The 14684-nt window shown below is 43.2% G+C and overlaps 2 protein-coding genes across 5 annotated transcripts; both read left to right on the plus strand.

Moving 5' to 3' along the window:
- The first annotated feature begins 1173 nt into the window (after positions 1–1173).
- Positions 1174–12249, plus strand: LOC122014784 (auxin-induced protein 5NG4-like). 4 transcript variants are annotated; one of them, XR_006120764.1, is made up of 9 exons: positions 1174–1367; positions 1452–1514; positions 1634–1750; positions 1816–2053; positions 2210–2368; positions 2453–2604; positions 2678–2849; positions 2976–3123; positions 3234–3938. XR_006120764.1 is itself a non-coding variant. In XM_042571214.1 (8 exons), exons 1-7 carry the CDS (start codon positions 1174–1176, stop codon positions 2808–2810), a joined length of 1056 nt encoding a protein of 351 aa, XP_042427148.1. In that variant the 3' UTR covers positions 2811–2849; positions 12160–12249. The 4 variants fall into 4 exon arrangements, 3 of the variants coding, with proteins under 3 accessions (XP_042427148.1, XP_042427147.1, XP_042427146.1); XM_042571214.1 differs by lacking the exons at positions 2976–3123; positions 3234–3938 and adding an exon at positions 12160–12249; XM_042571213.1 differs by lacking the exon at positions 2976–3123 and having other exon boundaries at positions 3234–3936.
- On the plus strand, positions 12232–14049 carry LOC122014783 (auxin-induced protein 5NG4-like). The gene is made up of 7 exons (XM_042571211.1): positions 12232–12443; positions 12529–12591; positions 12700–12816; positions 12882–13119; positions 13276–13434; positions 13520–13671; positions 13745–14049. The coding sequence occupies exons 1-7, from the start codon at positions 12250–12252 to the stop codon at positions 13875–13877; spliced, it is 1056 nt and encodes a 351-aa protein (XP_042427145.1). The 5' UTR covers positions 12232–12249; the 3' UTR covers positions 13878–14049.
- Positions 14050–14684: the final 635 nt, after the last annotated feature.

A 14684-nucleotide genomic window follows, 5' to 3' on the forward strand; every position in this document is an offset into this window, starting at 1 on the left:
GCCCTGGTTAGATATAGATAGATAAATCACGAGAGACTTCGTTCAACAACAGTAATACATGCAGAGATGAGGTAACCCACAAGACTTCCATTGTGACTCGTGTAGCTAGATAGCATTGTCCGAGAAGATAGTCTTTCGTTCATTCTCTAAATGGAAGATAGTTTCACATTCAACGTAATCAAATTAGTATAAGCAACATGATTATACTCTAAATGAGAAATAGTGTCATCACAACAAAGTGCAATAGAAGAATTATTTGGCCTCCGGGATAAGATTGAGTTGGCTAGTATAGGGTAGAGTTGCTATAATAGGGCAAGAGTTTAAATCTCGATAAAGCTGAGGAAAAAGCCCTGCCCGCACTAGCCAACTACAGTTTCCCGATTTACCTCCTCACAAATGGTCATGGGGCCGACCGTGTGGGGCCGCTAGGGTGGCTGATTCCACCTTTTACTACAATAGAAGAATTATTTGAGTCCCCTCGGGACGGTCCGGTGCGGTGGTTGAGGCATGGGGTATTATCATATGAGGTCTTATGGTCGAAACTCGACGCGTCCGAGCATGCCCTCCCCATGCCTTGGTCACTTGCACTAATGGATAGTAACCATCCGTAATTTACCTTCTCCGTGTTGACCTAGAGATGGATTGACGGGGATGCTGAGATAATAATACCTAGCATAAGCACCAATAAAAAAATTATTTGAAGAATAACATATGAGCATAGTATAAGCAAGCAATAATTAAATTTTTATCAAATTGGAATATAAACTCTAAAACTAAACCCCTAACCCTCCAATACTTTTAAGGAATTAAAAATGAAACTTATTTAAAATATTTTTATCAAATTAGTAGAGACTTGTAATTTAAAAAAAAAAATAGCTTCACTATCATTAATAAGACGTGTAGACATGAATGTAACTAAAAGGCAATTTATTTGAAAAAAAAGGAAATAAAAAGGAGATAATTAATAATACAATTATATATGAATCTCTATAATTTTTGTAAACCTTTTATATTACTTCTCTTTTTCAATCATGTGTTTTCATAAATTGCATTTAAGTCTTACAAACTTTACTTCATGGACAGTGGTCCACCTAAGAACATGACCACGTGCAATTGCTTCTACAAAATTGTTGTTTATACTCTCCTTTGTTAGTCTTGGGATCCAAGAGGAAAATGGGAGGAGAATCATTTTCCTCAGGGCAGGTTAAGCTTTTTGCAGCCGTGCTTCTACTACAACTATGTTATGCAGGTTACAATATAGCTGCTAAGGTTGCACTCGACAAGGGCATCGGCCAATTTGTCTTTCCAGTGTATAGGAATGTTATCGGTTTCTCGTTGCTAGCTCCATTTGCATACTTTCTCGAGAAGTAAGTCATTTCAGTTCACTAATTGACTGACACAATTGGTATTCATAGTGCAACACTAGTCTATGTTTTTTGTTTTACATTTAGGGAAGACCGACCATCTTTATCTCTTTCTTTGCTGTTTCAATTCTTCCTTCTTGCATCCTTTGGGTAAGCGAATCTATTTCTAAATTTACATATATACTAGTCACTAGGACTTTTTGAGCAATGAAACAATATCTTAACAATTTCTCATTGTTTGTGATACTTAACTTTTTGTTTCTTTGAAGGATTACAATCCCTCAAGTATGTTTCCTCATCGGCTTACGCTATGTGCCCACAACTTATGCCGCTGCGATCCAGAATTTGGGCCCGGCACTCACATTTGCCATGGCTGCAGCTCTCGGGTAATCCTAAAACCATGCTCAAGTGTGCAGTGATCTTGTGTGGCTTCATGAACATCTCTCTTCAGGCTTGAGCAAGTCCACATCGCAAAGAGATACGGGTTAGCAAAGGTGCTCAGCACGGTTACTAGCATAGGAGGTGCCACTGTCGTCACTCTATACAAGGGTCATCCCCTGCTGCCTCACCCTCTTTCGACAAATGTTTTAGCCACTCCCATAATTTCAAACTCTATACTACACTGGGCACTGGGTTGTGCCTACATACTTGGAAGTTGCATTATATGGTCTGCCTGGATGGTGCTTCAGGTAACCAGTGCAACGACACTTTTGTATGCTAAAAGGGATGGCTCTGTGCACGAAACTCTTGCAAATGCCGGGGTCTCGGAGATTAAGTCTATTATACGCAGCTCTCCTTCACTTTTATATGTTACAATCAAAATTAGGAAATCTCATTGTTTACAGGTTCCAGTGGTGAAGAAGTACCCAGCTAAGCTCTCATTTAGTGCCTTCATCTGCTTCTTCGGGTTTCTGCAATGCCTTGTCGTAGCATGCATTTCTGAAACTGACAGCGAGAAGTGGAAAGTGCATTCAGTAGAACAGCTCTGTGCAATTCTCTATTCAGTATGTGCCATATGCCTCTCAGTTTGCTTCTTTATGTGCCGAAACACGAATTGAGTTTCGACTACTTTGTCTTATGGCAACAAGGGGCTTGTCATGTCGGGCGTTGCCATTGCTCTTCAGATATGGTGCATAGATAAAGGGGGTCCTCTTTTCACTGCTGTCTTCGGGCCAGTGCATATTGTGGCTGTGGCCATAGTGTCGGTTCTCATCTTCGACGATCGATTATTCTTGGGAGGGTAAATAACTGCTCTAGTATGGTTGCGGCAACTGTACTCATGGATTTTAACTGCTCTTTTGTCTTTCTTTCAGGGTTGTTGGATCAGTTCTCATAGTGTTTGGGCTGTACTTGGTTTTATGGGGCAAAAAGGAGGAGAAAGTTTCGAATCAGGCCATGAGCCAAGGGCTACAGAGGCACCTCCTCCAAACCGACCCATGCGAGTAGGAACTCACAAGACAAGCTATCGACTATTCAAGTGCGAAGGTAGTTCATAAACATTTTTTCCGCAACTATGAACTGAGTTACAATGTTGATTTCTATAATATATTATTCAGTAACACACACAATTAACATTGCGAAGTTAAGATGAACTAATAATGTTTGAGTTAGTGAATCGGGCGGTGTTGAATCCCGAGTCCCCGAGCACCAGATAATAATTCAAGGGTCGCTCTCCCAGATATGGGCGGACACCTAAGCCCATACAGTGGTCATGCCTTCGGGGGTGCTCGCGGATAGCCATACCCAGATATCTACTGGGGTAAGCTTTTGTATATTCTTAATTTATCCCTGATCGGCTCATAATTTTCCTATTTCTCGCAGTATTGGATAGAGATTCTGGCCATGTGCTAAAGTCTTTCTTATTTGTAGCATGAAGTTAAGCAGCTACGTGTGCCAAACGACCAACCATCTATTTCCTAGGCGCAGCTGGAGTAGATGAATATTGAAATGGTGCAACTAAGGGTCGATCTGGATAAGAGCGCCGAGCTGCTGGAGACAGAGAAAGGCAAGAGCGCCAAGCAAGCAACACAACTGGCTTATCTCCATAAATAGGCTAACACCTTCGAAGCCAAAATTCATTCGGCCAATACTACAAAAATCCGGACTATATTGAAGATCTGGAGATAAAAAATAAGGAGTTTCGGGTGTTGGCCCAGAATTTGAAGGAGGCCGAAGTGGCGTTGAAGTCCGAGTGAGATGGACGATCAGCCGAGCAGACTGCAGGAAAGGCCCAGCTTAACGCCAAGGATGAAGAGTTGACCAAGCTGAAGGAAGAGCTGGAGGCCTCCCGAGCGGCCCTAGAGACTTATAAAGGAGTAGAGTCAAGTAGGTTTGATCTCATGAAGCAAGCCTACATCCGTTCGGATGCTTTTAACAACAAAGTCACCGATCGAGCTCTTCGTCTGTTCGACCTGGCGATTGAAGGGGCATTCGGCCAACTCAGGGAAGGTGGCTACCTCCCCGCCGCTCTATCAAGTCAGATCATCAGTCAAGACAAGCTGACTGTATCGCTGCCTGACGATGTATTAGATTATCTGGAGTGAGCCAGTTGAGAGTGACCTCTGTAAATTTTGAAGTTTTAATGAATGCTTGTCTGTCTAGTGAGCCTTATCTTATATTTAACTATTCAACTCGATTTTAAAGCATCATGTACTTTCGATCAGCAAAGGTTTATTTACTTAGCTGATTGATCTGATTTGCTTAAGGTTGCTTGACTGTTTTAGCATAGATGAGGATTTAAGGGCGCCGCTCAATTGTTGATGATGACTAGGGTTTAAGGTTACCGCTTAACCGTTGATGATGACTAGGGTTTAAGGTCGCTGCTCGACCGTTGACGTAGACAGGGGTTTAAGGTCGCCGCTCGACCGCTGACGTAGATAGGGGTTTAAGGTCGTCGCTCGACCGCTGACGTAGATAGGTGTTTAAGGTCGTCGCTCAACTGCTGACGTAGATAGGGGTTTAAGGTCGCCACTCGACCGCTAAGGTAGATAGGGGTTTAAGGTCATCGCTTGACCGCTAACGTAGATAGGGGTTTAAGGTCGCCGCTCGACCGCTGACATATATAGGGGTTTAAGGTCACCACTCGACCGCTGATGTAGACAGAGATTTAAAGTCACCGCTCGACCGCTAACGTAGACAGGGGTTCAAGGTCGCCACTCGATTGCTGATGTAGACAAGTGTTTAAGGTCGCCTATCGACCGCTGACGTAGATAGTGATTTAAGGCCGCCGCTCGATCGCTGACGTAGACAAGGTTTTATAGTCATTGCTCGACTTTTAACTTGGCCTGATCGACCTAAGAGTCTGGAGAACTTGTTTTTATTCACGTTGGCCCTGCATTCAGAAGACATATACACAAGTACCTTTTTTTTTATAATTGCTCACACACCTCTCACCCGGGCTTGTAGGATTGAAGATGATTCCCGCTCCACGGTCGCTCGAGTCGTTTCCCATTTTCATCTTCCAAGTAATATGCCCTCGAGCAGAGTCTCTGTATGACCTTGTACGGTCCCACCCATGGTGCCTCGAGTTTGGTGACGTCGCCGACCGACTTGACTTTCTTCCAGACCAGATCACCGACTTGGAAGGATCTTAGGATCACCCTCCTATTGTAGTTCTACCTCATCCGCTGTCGGTAAGCCATTAGCCGAACGATCGCCTTATCTCACACTTCATCCACCAAGTCGAGCTTTATTAGCCTTTGCTCGCACTTTCCTTCATCGTAGAGTCGCACTCGGTCGGATTCTACTCCAACCTCTACAAGAACCATCTCTTCTCCTCCGTACAGCAGTTAGAATGGTGTTACGTCGGTCGGCTCCTTTGGAGTCGTGTGAAGTGCCCACAAGACACTTGAGAGCTCATCGACCCAGCTACCTCCTGCTTGGTCGAGTTGAGTTCGTAAGCCTCTAAGGATTTCTCGATTTGTGACCTCCGCCCGGCCATTACTCTTAGGGTAGGCGACTGATGTGAAGGACTGCTGGATGTCATAGCCTTCGCACCACTCCTGTAGTTTCTGACTCGTGAACTGCCTCTAATTATTCGAGACGAGTCGGCGAGGGATGCCGAACCGACAAAGGATGTGCTGCCAAATGAACTTGATGACCATCTGCTCACTTATCTTTACCAGGCGTTCAACCTCCACCCATTTTGAAAAGTAGTCCACAACAACGAACAAGAACCTTCACTGACCAATCGCGATGGGAAATGGTCCCACGATGTCCATGCCCCATTGGTTGAACGGGCAATATACCATGGACGACTTCATCTCTTCGGTCGATCGGTGCAAAAAGTTATGATACTTTTGGCAGGACAAGCATGTGGTTGTTATCCGAGCGGCATCCTCTTGGAGTGTTGGCCAAAAGTATCCGGCCAGGAAAATCTTTCGAGCTAGCGAACGGCCACCCGGATGGCTTCCACATGAGCGTTGGTGTACTTCTTGCAAGATGTATGTTGCGTCCTTTGGTCCAACACATTTGAGCATAGGCCTAAAGAATGCTCTTTTATACAGTTGATCTCCTACCAAGGTGAACTGTCCGACTCTCTTCTTTAATAGACGCGCCGCTTCCTGGTCGGTCGACGTACTTCTCGATCGAAGAAATTCGATTAGTGGTGCTCTCTAGTCGTTTGGAAAGACAACTTCCACCATTCGATCAATATGCGTCACCAAACAAACTTGTTCGATTGGTTGGCTGATCATGACCAGTGATAATGAACTAGCTAACTTAGCCAGTTCATCTGCTGCATGATTGTCCGATCGGGGAATCTTCTGTATAGTGACTTCTTGAAAATTTGTCTTTAACTTCTGCATATAACTTAAGTCGGGGGTTGCTAATCTTGAATGCCCCCGTCAACTGCTGGATGGCCAATTGGGAATTTGAGTGAATGAGGATGTTTGTGGCTCCGACATGTCGTGCTGCTTACAAGCCGGCTATCAAGGCTTCATACTTAGCCTCATTGTTGGTAGCGAGATATCCAGCCGAACGAAAAGTCGCATTTGGTCTTCCCTTGAGGAAATAAGCAGGATGCTAATCCTGCTGCCTTGTCGGGTGGAAGAGTCATCAACATATATTCTCCAAGTTGCTTTTGACTCATCATTTTGAATCTCCGTGACGAAATCAGCCAAAGCCTAAGCTTTTATCACCGTTCGGGGCTGGTATTGGATATCAAACTCACTTAATTCAGTAGTCCACTTGATTAGCAGACCGGATGCTTCTGGGTTGAGGAGGACTCTTCCTAAGGTACTATTAGTCATCATGATCATTGGATGGGAGAGGAAGTATGGGCGGAGTCTCCGAGCGACTAGTATTAAAGCGTAAGCTAATTTTTCCAGACTAATATAGCGGGATTCAACGTCTTTCAATATATGACTTCAAAAATACACAGGTTGTTGCTCTTGCCCACTCTTCTTAATTAACGTTGAGCCGATTATATTTTTGGTGGATGACAGATAAATCCAGAGCGGCTCTCCTGCGTTCGGCTTAGCTAATACAGGCAAGGAGTTGTGATAATCTTTTAGTTCTTTGAACGCCCGATCGCACTCCACATCCCATTGAAATTTTATCGCTCAACGTAGCACCCTGAAGAATGATAGGTTCCGATCGGACGATTTGGATATGAATCTAGATAGAGCAATAATATGTCGGATTAGCCATTGGGCTTCCTTCAAGTTGCGTGGTGGCGGCATATCTTGTAGAGCCTTGACCTTGCTTAGAGTCGCCTCAATCCCCCACTCGGTGACTATATATCCCAGGAATCGAACACTTTTGGCGTCGAACAGGCACTTGTTCGGATTCAGCTTTGTTCCATAAGCCCTCAGAGTTTGACAGGTCTCCTTGATGTCTGTGCAAAGATCAATATCTTTTGGAGATTTTATGAGTATGTCGTCGATATATACCTCTATGTTTCGGCCGATCTGCTTCCGAAACATCTTGTTCATGAGCCTCTAATAGGTGGCACCGACGTTCTTTAGTCTGAATGACATGACATTGTAGCAGAATGTTCCGTCAGCTTTGATAAAGCTGACCTTTTTTTGATCTTCTCGGGTGAGCGACACTTGGTGATAACCTTGATAAGCATCGAGCATACAGATCAACTCGCAGCCAACTATAGAGTCCACCATCTAGTATATCTGAGGCAACGGATAGAAATCCTTCGGGCATGTTTTATTTAGTATGGAATTCTATACCAACCCTCCATTTGTTGTTTGGCTTAGGGACAAGTACGATATTAGCAAGCTAGCTCGAAAACTGTACCTTCCGTATGTGACTGGCCTTCAGTAATTTTTCTATCTCCGTTAAGATGACTAAGTTTTGTTCAGTGCTGAAGTCCCTTTTCTTCTGCTTCACGGGCTGAGCATCTGATCGGACGTGTAGCTTATGTTGAGCCACACTCGGTGAAATACCGGGAAGCTTGTGTGTCATCCAAGCGAACACATCATGATTCTGTCTGAGGCAAGCTACCAATTCTGTCTTTCTCTCATCCTCCAGATCAGCAACAATAAAGGTAGTTACTTCCTGGCGATCAGGATGGATCTGAACTTCTTCTTTTTCTTCATAGACAAGAGTTGGGGGGGGGGGGGGGCTCTCAATGATGGCATTCACCTCCAGGCGAGGGGTCTTCCGAGCAGATCTTGCTTCCATTTTGATCATCTCAACGTAGCAACACCGAGCGTCCAACTGATCTCCTTTGACTTCACCTACATTGTCGTTCATCGGGAATTTGATCTTCTAGCAGTAGGTAGACACCACCGCTCAGAACTCATTGAGTGTCGATCGACCCAAAATAACGTTGTAGGCCGAGGGCGCATCTACCACTATGAAATTGGTAGTCCTTATCCCCTTCAGGGGTTCTTCTTCGAGTGAGATGGCCAACTTGATCTGGTCGATCGACAATACTTTGTTGCTCATGAAGCCGTAGAGTGGTGTTGACATGGTCAGCAGTTGACTCTGGTCAATTTGCAATTGATCGAAGATCTTCCTGTATATGATATTTACCGAGCTCCCTGTATCAATAAAAGTTCGATGGACTGTATAGTTGGAGATTACCGCTCAGATGATTAATGTATTTTCATGGGGGACCTCTACTCCCTCCATATCCCTAGGGTCGAAACGAATCTCGATTCCCTCATCTTTTTCCTTGCTGCAGCCAACAGAGTGTATCTCGAGCCGCCGAACATGTAACTTCCTTGCTAAATTAGAATCTCAGCCAGTTGGCTCACCGACGATCATTCCTATCTCCCCTCGAGCGCCATTACTCCGGTTCTCTTCTTCCCTCGCGGAAGGTTTGGTCCGTTCGAAAGGTGCTCGGGTAGGGATTTGGTCCTTATGTTGGTGGCATGGCTCGGTCCTTTCCTTCCTTCATTCTGCAGATCAACTTCGATGACGCCAAACTGGAGGCAGCGAACAACGGCAAACGACAGCGATATACGCGTGGAATCAACCTATTAGCTGCCAGGTCGTAGCAGTCCTTGGTGTTGTGCATGGTTAATTGATGGGAATTGTAAAACATTGGTGCCCACCTCTTGCTTCTTGGACGGGCGGTCGCCACCTGCTGTACGACATGTGGCTTAGTCTCCTGGTGTGAAGGGGCTCTCGACCGGGGTACTTTTGGTGGTTGGTGACTACTCGACTGATGCCGCTAGGATGCCACTGCGGGATTGGCGGTCATCTCTTTCTTCATTGCCTCCTGGGCTTCTTCCACATTAATGTACTCGTTGGTCATCTTTTAGAGGAGACCAAAGTCCTTCGGAGGCCGACAAATGAGCGATCGGAAGAACTCTCCCTCTGTGAGCCCTTGGGTGAAGGTATTCACCAATACATCTGAGGAGACTATTGGAATGTCCATCATCGCCTGATTGAAGTGATGGATATAGGCCCTCAAGGCCTCTCAGGACCCTTACTTCAGCGAGAATAGGTTCACGCTAGTCTTCTGGTGTCGACGATTACTAGCAAAATGGTGTAGGAATGCCGCTCGAAAGTCCTTGAAACTATATATAGAGATATTCGGTAATCGCTTGAACCACCATTGCGCTGATCTAGATAGCGTCGTGAGGAAGACCGGACACTTCACCCTGTCCGTGTACTGGTGAAGGGTGGACTCATTGTCAAACTTGGCCAAATGGTCGTCGTGATCGGTTGTTCCATTATACTCTCCGATTGTTAACGGGGTATAATGCTTTGGCAGAGGGTCATTTAGGATCCCCTCTGAAAATTGTTGATTGACCCGCTCGGGCGAGTCATCTTCCCTCAGCGCTTTTCCTTTTCAGGCATACCTAGCGGGCACCTCATCTGAGGATCCTCGGTCTCTATCCGCTCGGCCTCTTTCTATTGGGAGAGCTCATGATGGTGCGCGGTTAAAGGGGATTGGCACATTACGGGCGTCCCCATAGGAGCCGATCAGTCTCCTATTTAACTCCCGAGAGGAAAATTGATCTACTCAATCTTCTCTTTCTCTTTCACTTTGCCAACCTGCTGCAAAGGCAGTTGGCTCATGTATTGGCTGATCGGCCAGCACCTGTTGCTGTTGCTCCAGTATTTTCGCCGCTCAAGCTTGTATGAGTTCATTGAGTTCTTCTTGCGTCAGTGCCACTGTTGTGAGTCGTCCACCATCTTCTATCTTCTTATTCGGATACAGGTAATGTTCCCACAGACAACGCCAAATTGATCATGTCCGAATGAAGGAAGCTGGAAGCTGGGGATGGGGTGACCGTTGACGGGTTGAAGACTTCACTCCTGCAAATAAAACCAAAACCAGGGAAGGGGTCCCTCGCGTTGGCCTTCCGACGCTCAAGTCAAAATTAGGAAGAGAATGAAGTAATCAGAAAAAAGAACAGAATCTTGCCTTCCTCATACATGGCGTCCTCTTTTATATGTTTCTCTATTATTGTTCATCTGCCCTTATTTAATGATATTAATTGCCAGAGGAAGGCTTATTTGTCTTGACTTCTGTGAATTAAGGATAAATATAGTGTTCATCTTTTACCTTGACTTCCTCGTATTTAATGATAGACGGTGTATTCCTTTTTATTTTCTTGTCTCTTCCTATATGACGTCATTCCTTGCGTCGGCTGGGCGGTCCGAGCGACTCATTTCCCTGCTGACCGGCTAATGTTCTCCGACTGGCTAGGTGATGTCCGCTCAGCCATTCCTTTGCAAATTGGGATAATTGTAAGCCCGGCATTGACCGCATTGACTTTGACTGACACCGTATTAATTGACCAGTGACAAGTGGATTCTCCCTTATCACCGCATCATCGGAGAAGATAAAGAACTAGCAACCAGCCAGAAAAGAAGAAAGAACACCGATGCCTCATTTGCTCCTTGGAGTTGTTCTGCATTCACAACCACGTTCGCAGTTTATACTCTGATTAGGGAGGAAAGGGGAGGGACGACCGGAGCAGAACCACTCCAGTGAAAACCCTAGGTTTAATCTCACCTTGCCGTCACTAATTGGAGTAGATCGGGAGGAAACTCGCCGCACTACCCTTCGCCAGCAGAGGACACCGAATGAGTTCGTCGCCTTCATAGGATCCGCCGGAGATGTTGCCGTCGTCGGATTGGAGAAATCGCGAGAGCTAGCTTGGGGGCGCTCGGGAGATGAGGAAGGAGACGCGCACAGTGCTCGCCCGAGGTCACTTCTCCTTGAACCGGGATTGCCTTTTAATCTCCAATTGAATCAGACCGGTTCGACTGAACCGGTTGCTAACCAAAAAAATGAACCTCTGAACCAAAATAAATCAGTTCAATTGTAATTTTTTTCTCGAGCTTTGAAATTGAGCTCTTTTGAGTGGCTTTAATCTAGACTTCTCGTTTTAGGCTGCTTCTTCTCCTCTAAATCTTTTGTGATTGAAACAAATCATGATTGAACTAAATCAGGCTCTTCTCCTTAATTATCTCCCTAAATTCTTATAAAATAAAATATAATCACATAATATCTAAAATATTTTTAAAAAATATTTAGGAATTAAAATGGAAAATAACAAAGATATAAATTCATAAAACACACTAAAAATTCATAAAACACACTAAATCTCGATAAAGCCGAGGAAAAAGCCTTCCTCGCACTAGCCAACTACAGCTTCCCGATATACCTTCTCACAGATGGTTGTGGGGCTGACCGTGTGGGGCCGTTAGGGTGACGGATTCCACCTTTTACTACAATTGAAGAATTATTTGAATCCCCTCGGGGCAGTCCGGTGCGGTGGTTGAGGCATGAGGTATTGTCATATGAGGTCTTAGGGTCGAAACTCAACGCGTCCGAGCATACCCTCCCCATGCCTTGGTCACATGCACTAATGGACAGTAGTCATCCGTAATTTACCTTTTCCGTGTTAACCTAGAGACGGATTGACGAGGGTGCTAGGATAATAATACTTAGCAGAAGCACCAATATAAAAATTATTTGAAGAATAGTGTATGAGCCTAGTATAAGCAAGCAATAATTAAATTTTTATCAAATTGAAATATAAACTCCAAAACTAAACCCCTAACCCTCCAATACTTTTATGGAATTAAAAATGAAACTAAAATACTATTTAAAATATTTTTATCAAATTAGTAGAGACTTGTAATTTTTTTTTAAAAAAAAATAGCTTCACTATCATTAATAAGACGTGTAGACATGAATATAACTAAAAGGTGATTTATTTGAAAAAAAAAAGAAATAAAGAGGAAATAATTAATAATACAATTATATATGAATCTCTATAATTTTTGTAAACCTTTTATATTACTTTCTCTTCTTCAATCATGTTTTTTCATAAATTGCATTTAAGTCTTACAAACTTTACTTCATGGACAGTGGTCCACCCAAGAACATGACCACGTGCAATTGCTTCTACAAAATTGTTGTTTATACTCTCCTTTGTTAGTCTTGGGATCTAAGAGGAAAATGGGAGGAGAATCATTTTCCTCAGGGCAGGTTAAGCTTCTTGCAGCTGTGCTTCTACAACAACTATGTAATGCAGGGTACAATATAGCTGCTAAGGTTGCACTCGACAAGGGCATCGGCCAATTTGTCTTTCCAGTGTATACGAATGTTATCGGTTTCTTGTTGCTAGCTCCATTTGCATACTTTCTCGAGAAGTAAGTCATCTCAGTTCACTAATTCACTGACACAATTGGTATTCATAGTGCAACACTAGTTTATGTTTTTTTTTTTCACATTTAGGGAAGTCCGACCATCTTTATCTCTTTCTTTGCTACTTCAATTCTTCCTTCTTGCATCGTTTGGGTAAGCAAATCTATTTCTACATTTACACATATACTGGTCGCTAGGACTTTTTGAGCAATGAAACAATTTCTCATTGTTTGTGATACTTAACTTTTTGTTTCTTTGAAGGATTACAAGCACTCAAGTATGTTTACTCATCGGCTTACGCTATGTGCCCGCAACTTATGCGGTTGCGATCCAGAATTTGTGCCCAGCACTCACATTTGCCATGGCTGCGGCTCTCGGGTAATCCTAAAACCATGCTCAAGTGTTCAGTGATCTTGTGTGGCTTCATGAACATCTCTCTTCAGGCTTGAGCAAGTCCACATCGCAAAGAGATACGGGTTAGCAAAGGTGCTCGGCACGGTTACTAGCATAGGAGGTGCCACTGTCGTCACTCTATACAAGGGTCATCCCCTGCTGCCTCACCCTCTTTCGACTAATGTTTTAGCCACTCCCATAATTTCAAACTCTATACTACACTGGACACTGGGTTGTGCCTACATACTTGGAAGTTGCATTATATGGTCTGCTTGGATGGTGCTTCAGGTAACCAGTGCAACGACACTTTTGTATGCTAAAAGGGATGGCTCTGTGCACGAAACTCTTGCAAATGCCGGGGTCTCGGAGATTAAGTCTATTATACGCAGCTCTCCTTCACTTTTATATGTTACAATCAAAATTAGGAAATCTCATTGTTTACAGGTTCCAGTGGCGAAGAAGTACCCAGCTAAGCTCTCATTTAGTGCCTTCATCTGCTTCTTCGGGTTTCTGCAATGCCTTGTCGTAGCATGCATTTCTGAAACTGACAGCGAGAAGTGGAAAGTGCATTCAGTAGAACAGCTCTGTGCAATTCTCTATTCAGTATGTGCCATATGCCTCTCAGTTTGCTTCTTTTATGTGTCGAAACACTAATTGAGTTTTGACTACTTTGTCTTATGGGAACAAGGGGCTTGTCGTCTCGGGCGTTGCCATTGCTCTTCTGATATGGTGCATAGACAAAGGTGGTCCTCTTTTCACTGCTGTCTTCGGGCCAGTGCAAATTGTGGCTGTGGCCATAGTGTCGGTTCTCATCTTCGACGATCAGTTATACTTGGGAGGGTGAATAACTTCTTGAGTATGGTTGTGGCAACCGTATTGATGGATTTTAATTGCTCTTTTGTCTTGCTTTCAGGGTTGTTGGATCAGTTATCATTGTGTTTGGGCTGTACTTGGTTCTATGGGGAAAAAATGAGGAGAAAGTTTCGAATCAGGACATGAGCCAAGGGCTACAGAGGCATCTCCTCCAAATCGACCCTTGCGAGTAGGAACTCACAAGACAAGCTATCGACTATTCAAGTGCGAAGGTAGTTCATAAACATCTTTTCCGCAACTATGAACTGAGTTACAATCTCGATTTCTATAATATGTTGTTTGGTAACACAGACGATAAACATTGCGAAGCTATGATGAGCTAATAATGTTCCAGTTAGTTCAATTATGATTGAAAGTCTATTATTTCCCTTTAGTCATGAAGTTTGATTGAAAGCATTTATTGGTTTCCATTCGTTAATTATTGAGCACAACATCGAAAGAGCATCTCTTTTTTTTTTATTGAAGATTTATTATTTTTTTTTTCAAATGGGGTGCAATCAAATATACTGGGTTTAGAAGCTGACCGTTATATGAGCTTTTCGATTTATTAGTGGTCGATAGGAAATTTTGATGGGGTCGAACCAATCATCTTAAGCGATAGTCAATAAAATTAACTGAAATTATTATTTATTTTTTTATTAAAAATATTGACACAGATTTTTGTTTATGTATATAAAATTGTTTAATTTATCTAACAAAAATATGCATAAAAACTTTCAAAATTATCTAAATTTGCACATAAATGTGATTTACTAAATTTATGTCCTTTTTCTGTATGTGTATAAAAAGTTAAAAATATGATAACAAATGAATTAAAATTGAATAATTCCTTAAAAATTTGTTTAATGTCATAATTTTAAAAGAAGAGAGAATGTTATCTAACATCCATATTTATTGGATAACTAGTGTGATATAGAAATAAAAGAATATTAATAATTAAATTATATCAATCAGTTATTATAAAAGTATCTCCAAGAGCT

This window comes from Zingiber officinale, chromosome 8B (genome assembly GCF_018446385.1).
Source record: "Zingiber officinale cultivar Zhangliang chromosome 8B, Zo_v1.1, whole genome shotgun sequence".
NCBI classification, from domain to species: domain Eukaryota; kingdom Viridiplantae; phylum Streptophyta; class Magnoliopsida; order Zingiberales; family Zingiberaceae; genus Zingiber; species Zingiber officinale.

Coding starts and splice junctions, on each gene's coding strand:
- LOC122014784 (XM_042571214.1), top strand. CDS start 1,174: ATGGGAGGAGAATCATTTTCCTCAGGGCAGGTTAAGCTTTTTGCAGCC. Junction 1,515..1,633: donor TTCCTTCTTGCATCCTTTGG/GTAAGCGAATCT, acceptor GTTTCTTTGAAG/GATTACAATCCCTCAAGTAT. Junction 1,751..1,815: donor GCCATGGCTGCAGCTCTCGG/GTAATCCTAAAA, acceptor ATCTCTCTTCAG/GCTTGAGCAAGTCCACATCG.
- LOC122014783 (XM_042571211.1), top strand. CDS start 12,250: ATGGGAGGAGAATCATTTTCCTCAGGGCAGGTTAAGCTTCTTGCAGCT. Junction 12,592..12,699: donor TTCCTTCTTGCATCGTTTGG/GTAAGCAAATCT, acceptor GTTTCTTTGAAG/GATTACAAGCACTCAAGTAT. Junction 13,120..13,275: donor CTGCTTGGATGGTGCTTCAG/GTAACCAGTGCA, acceptor CATTGTTTACAG/GTTCCAGTGGCGAAGAAGTA.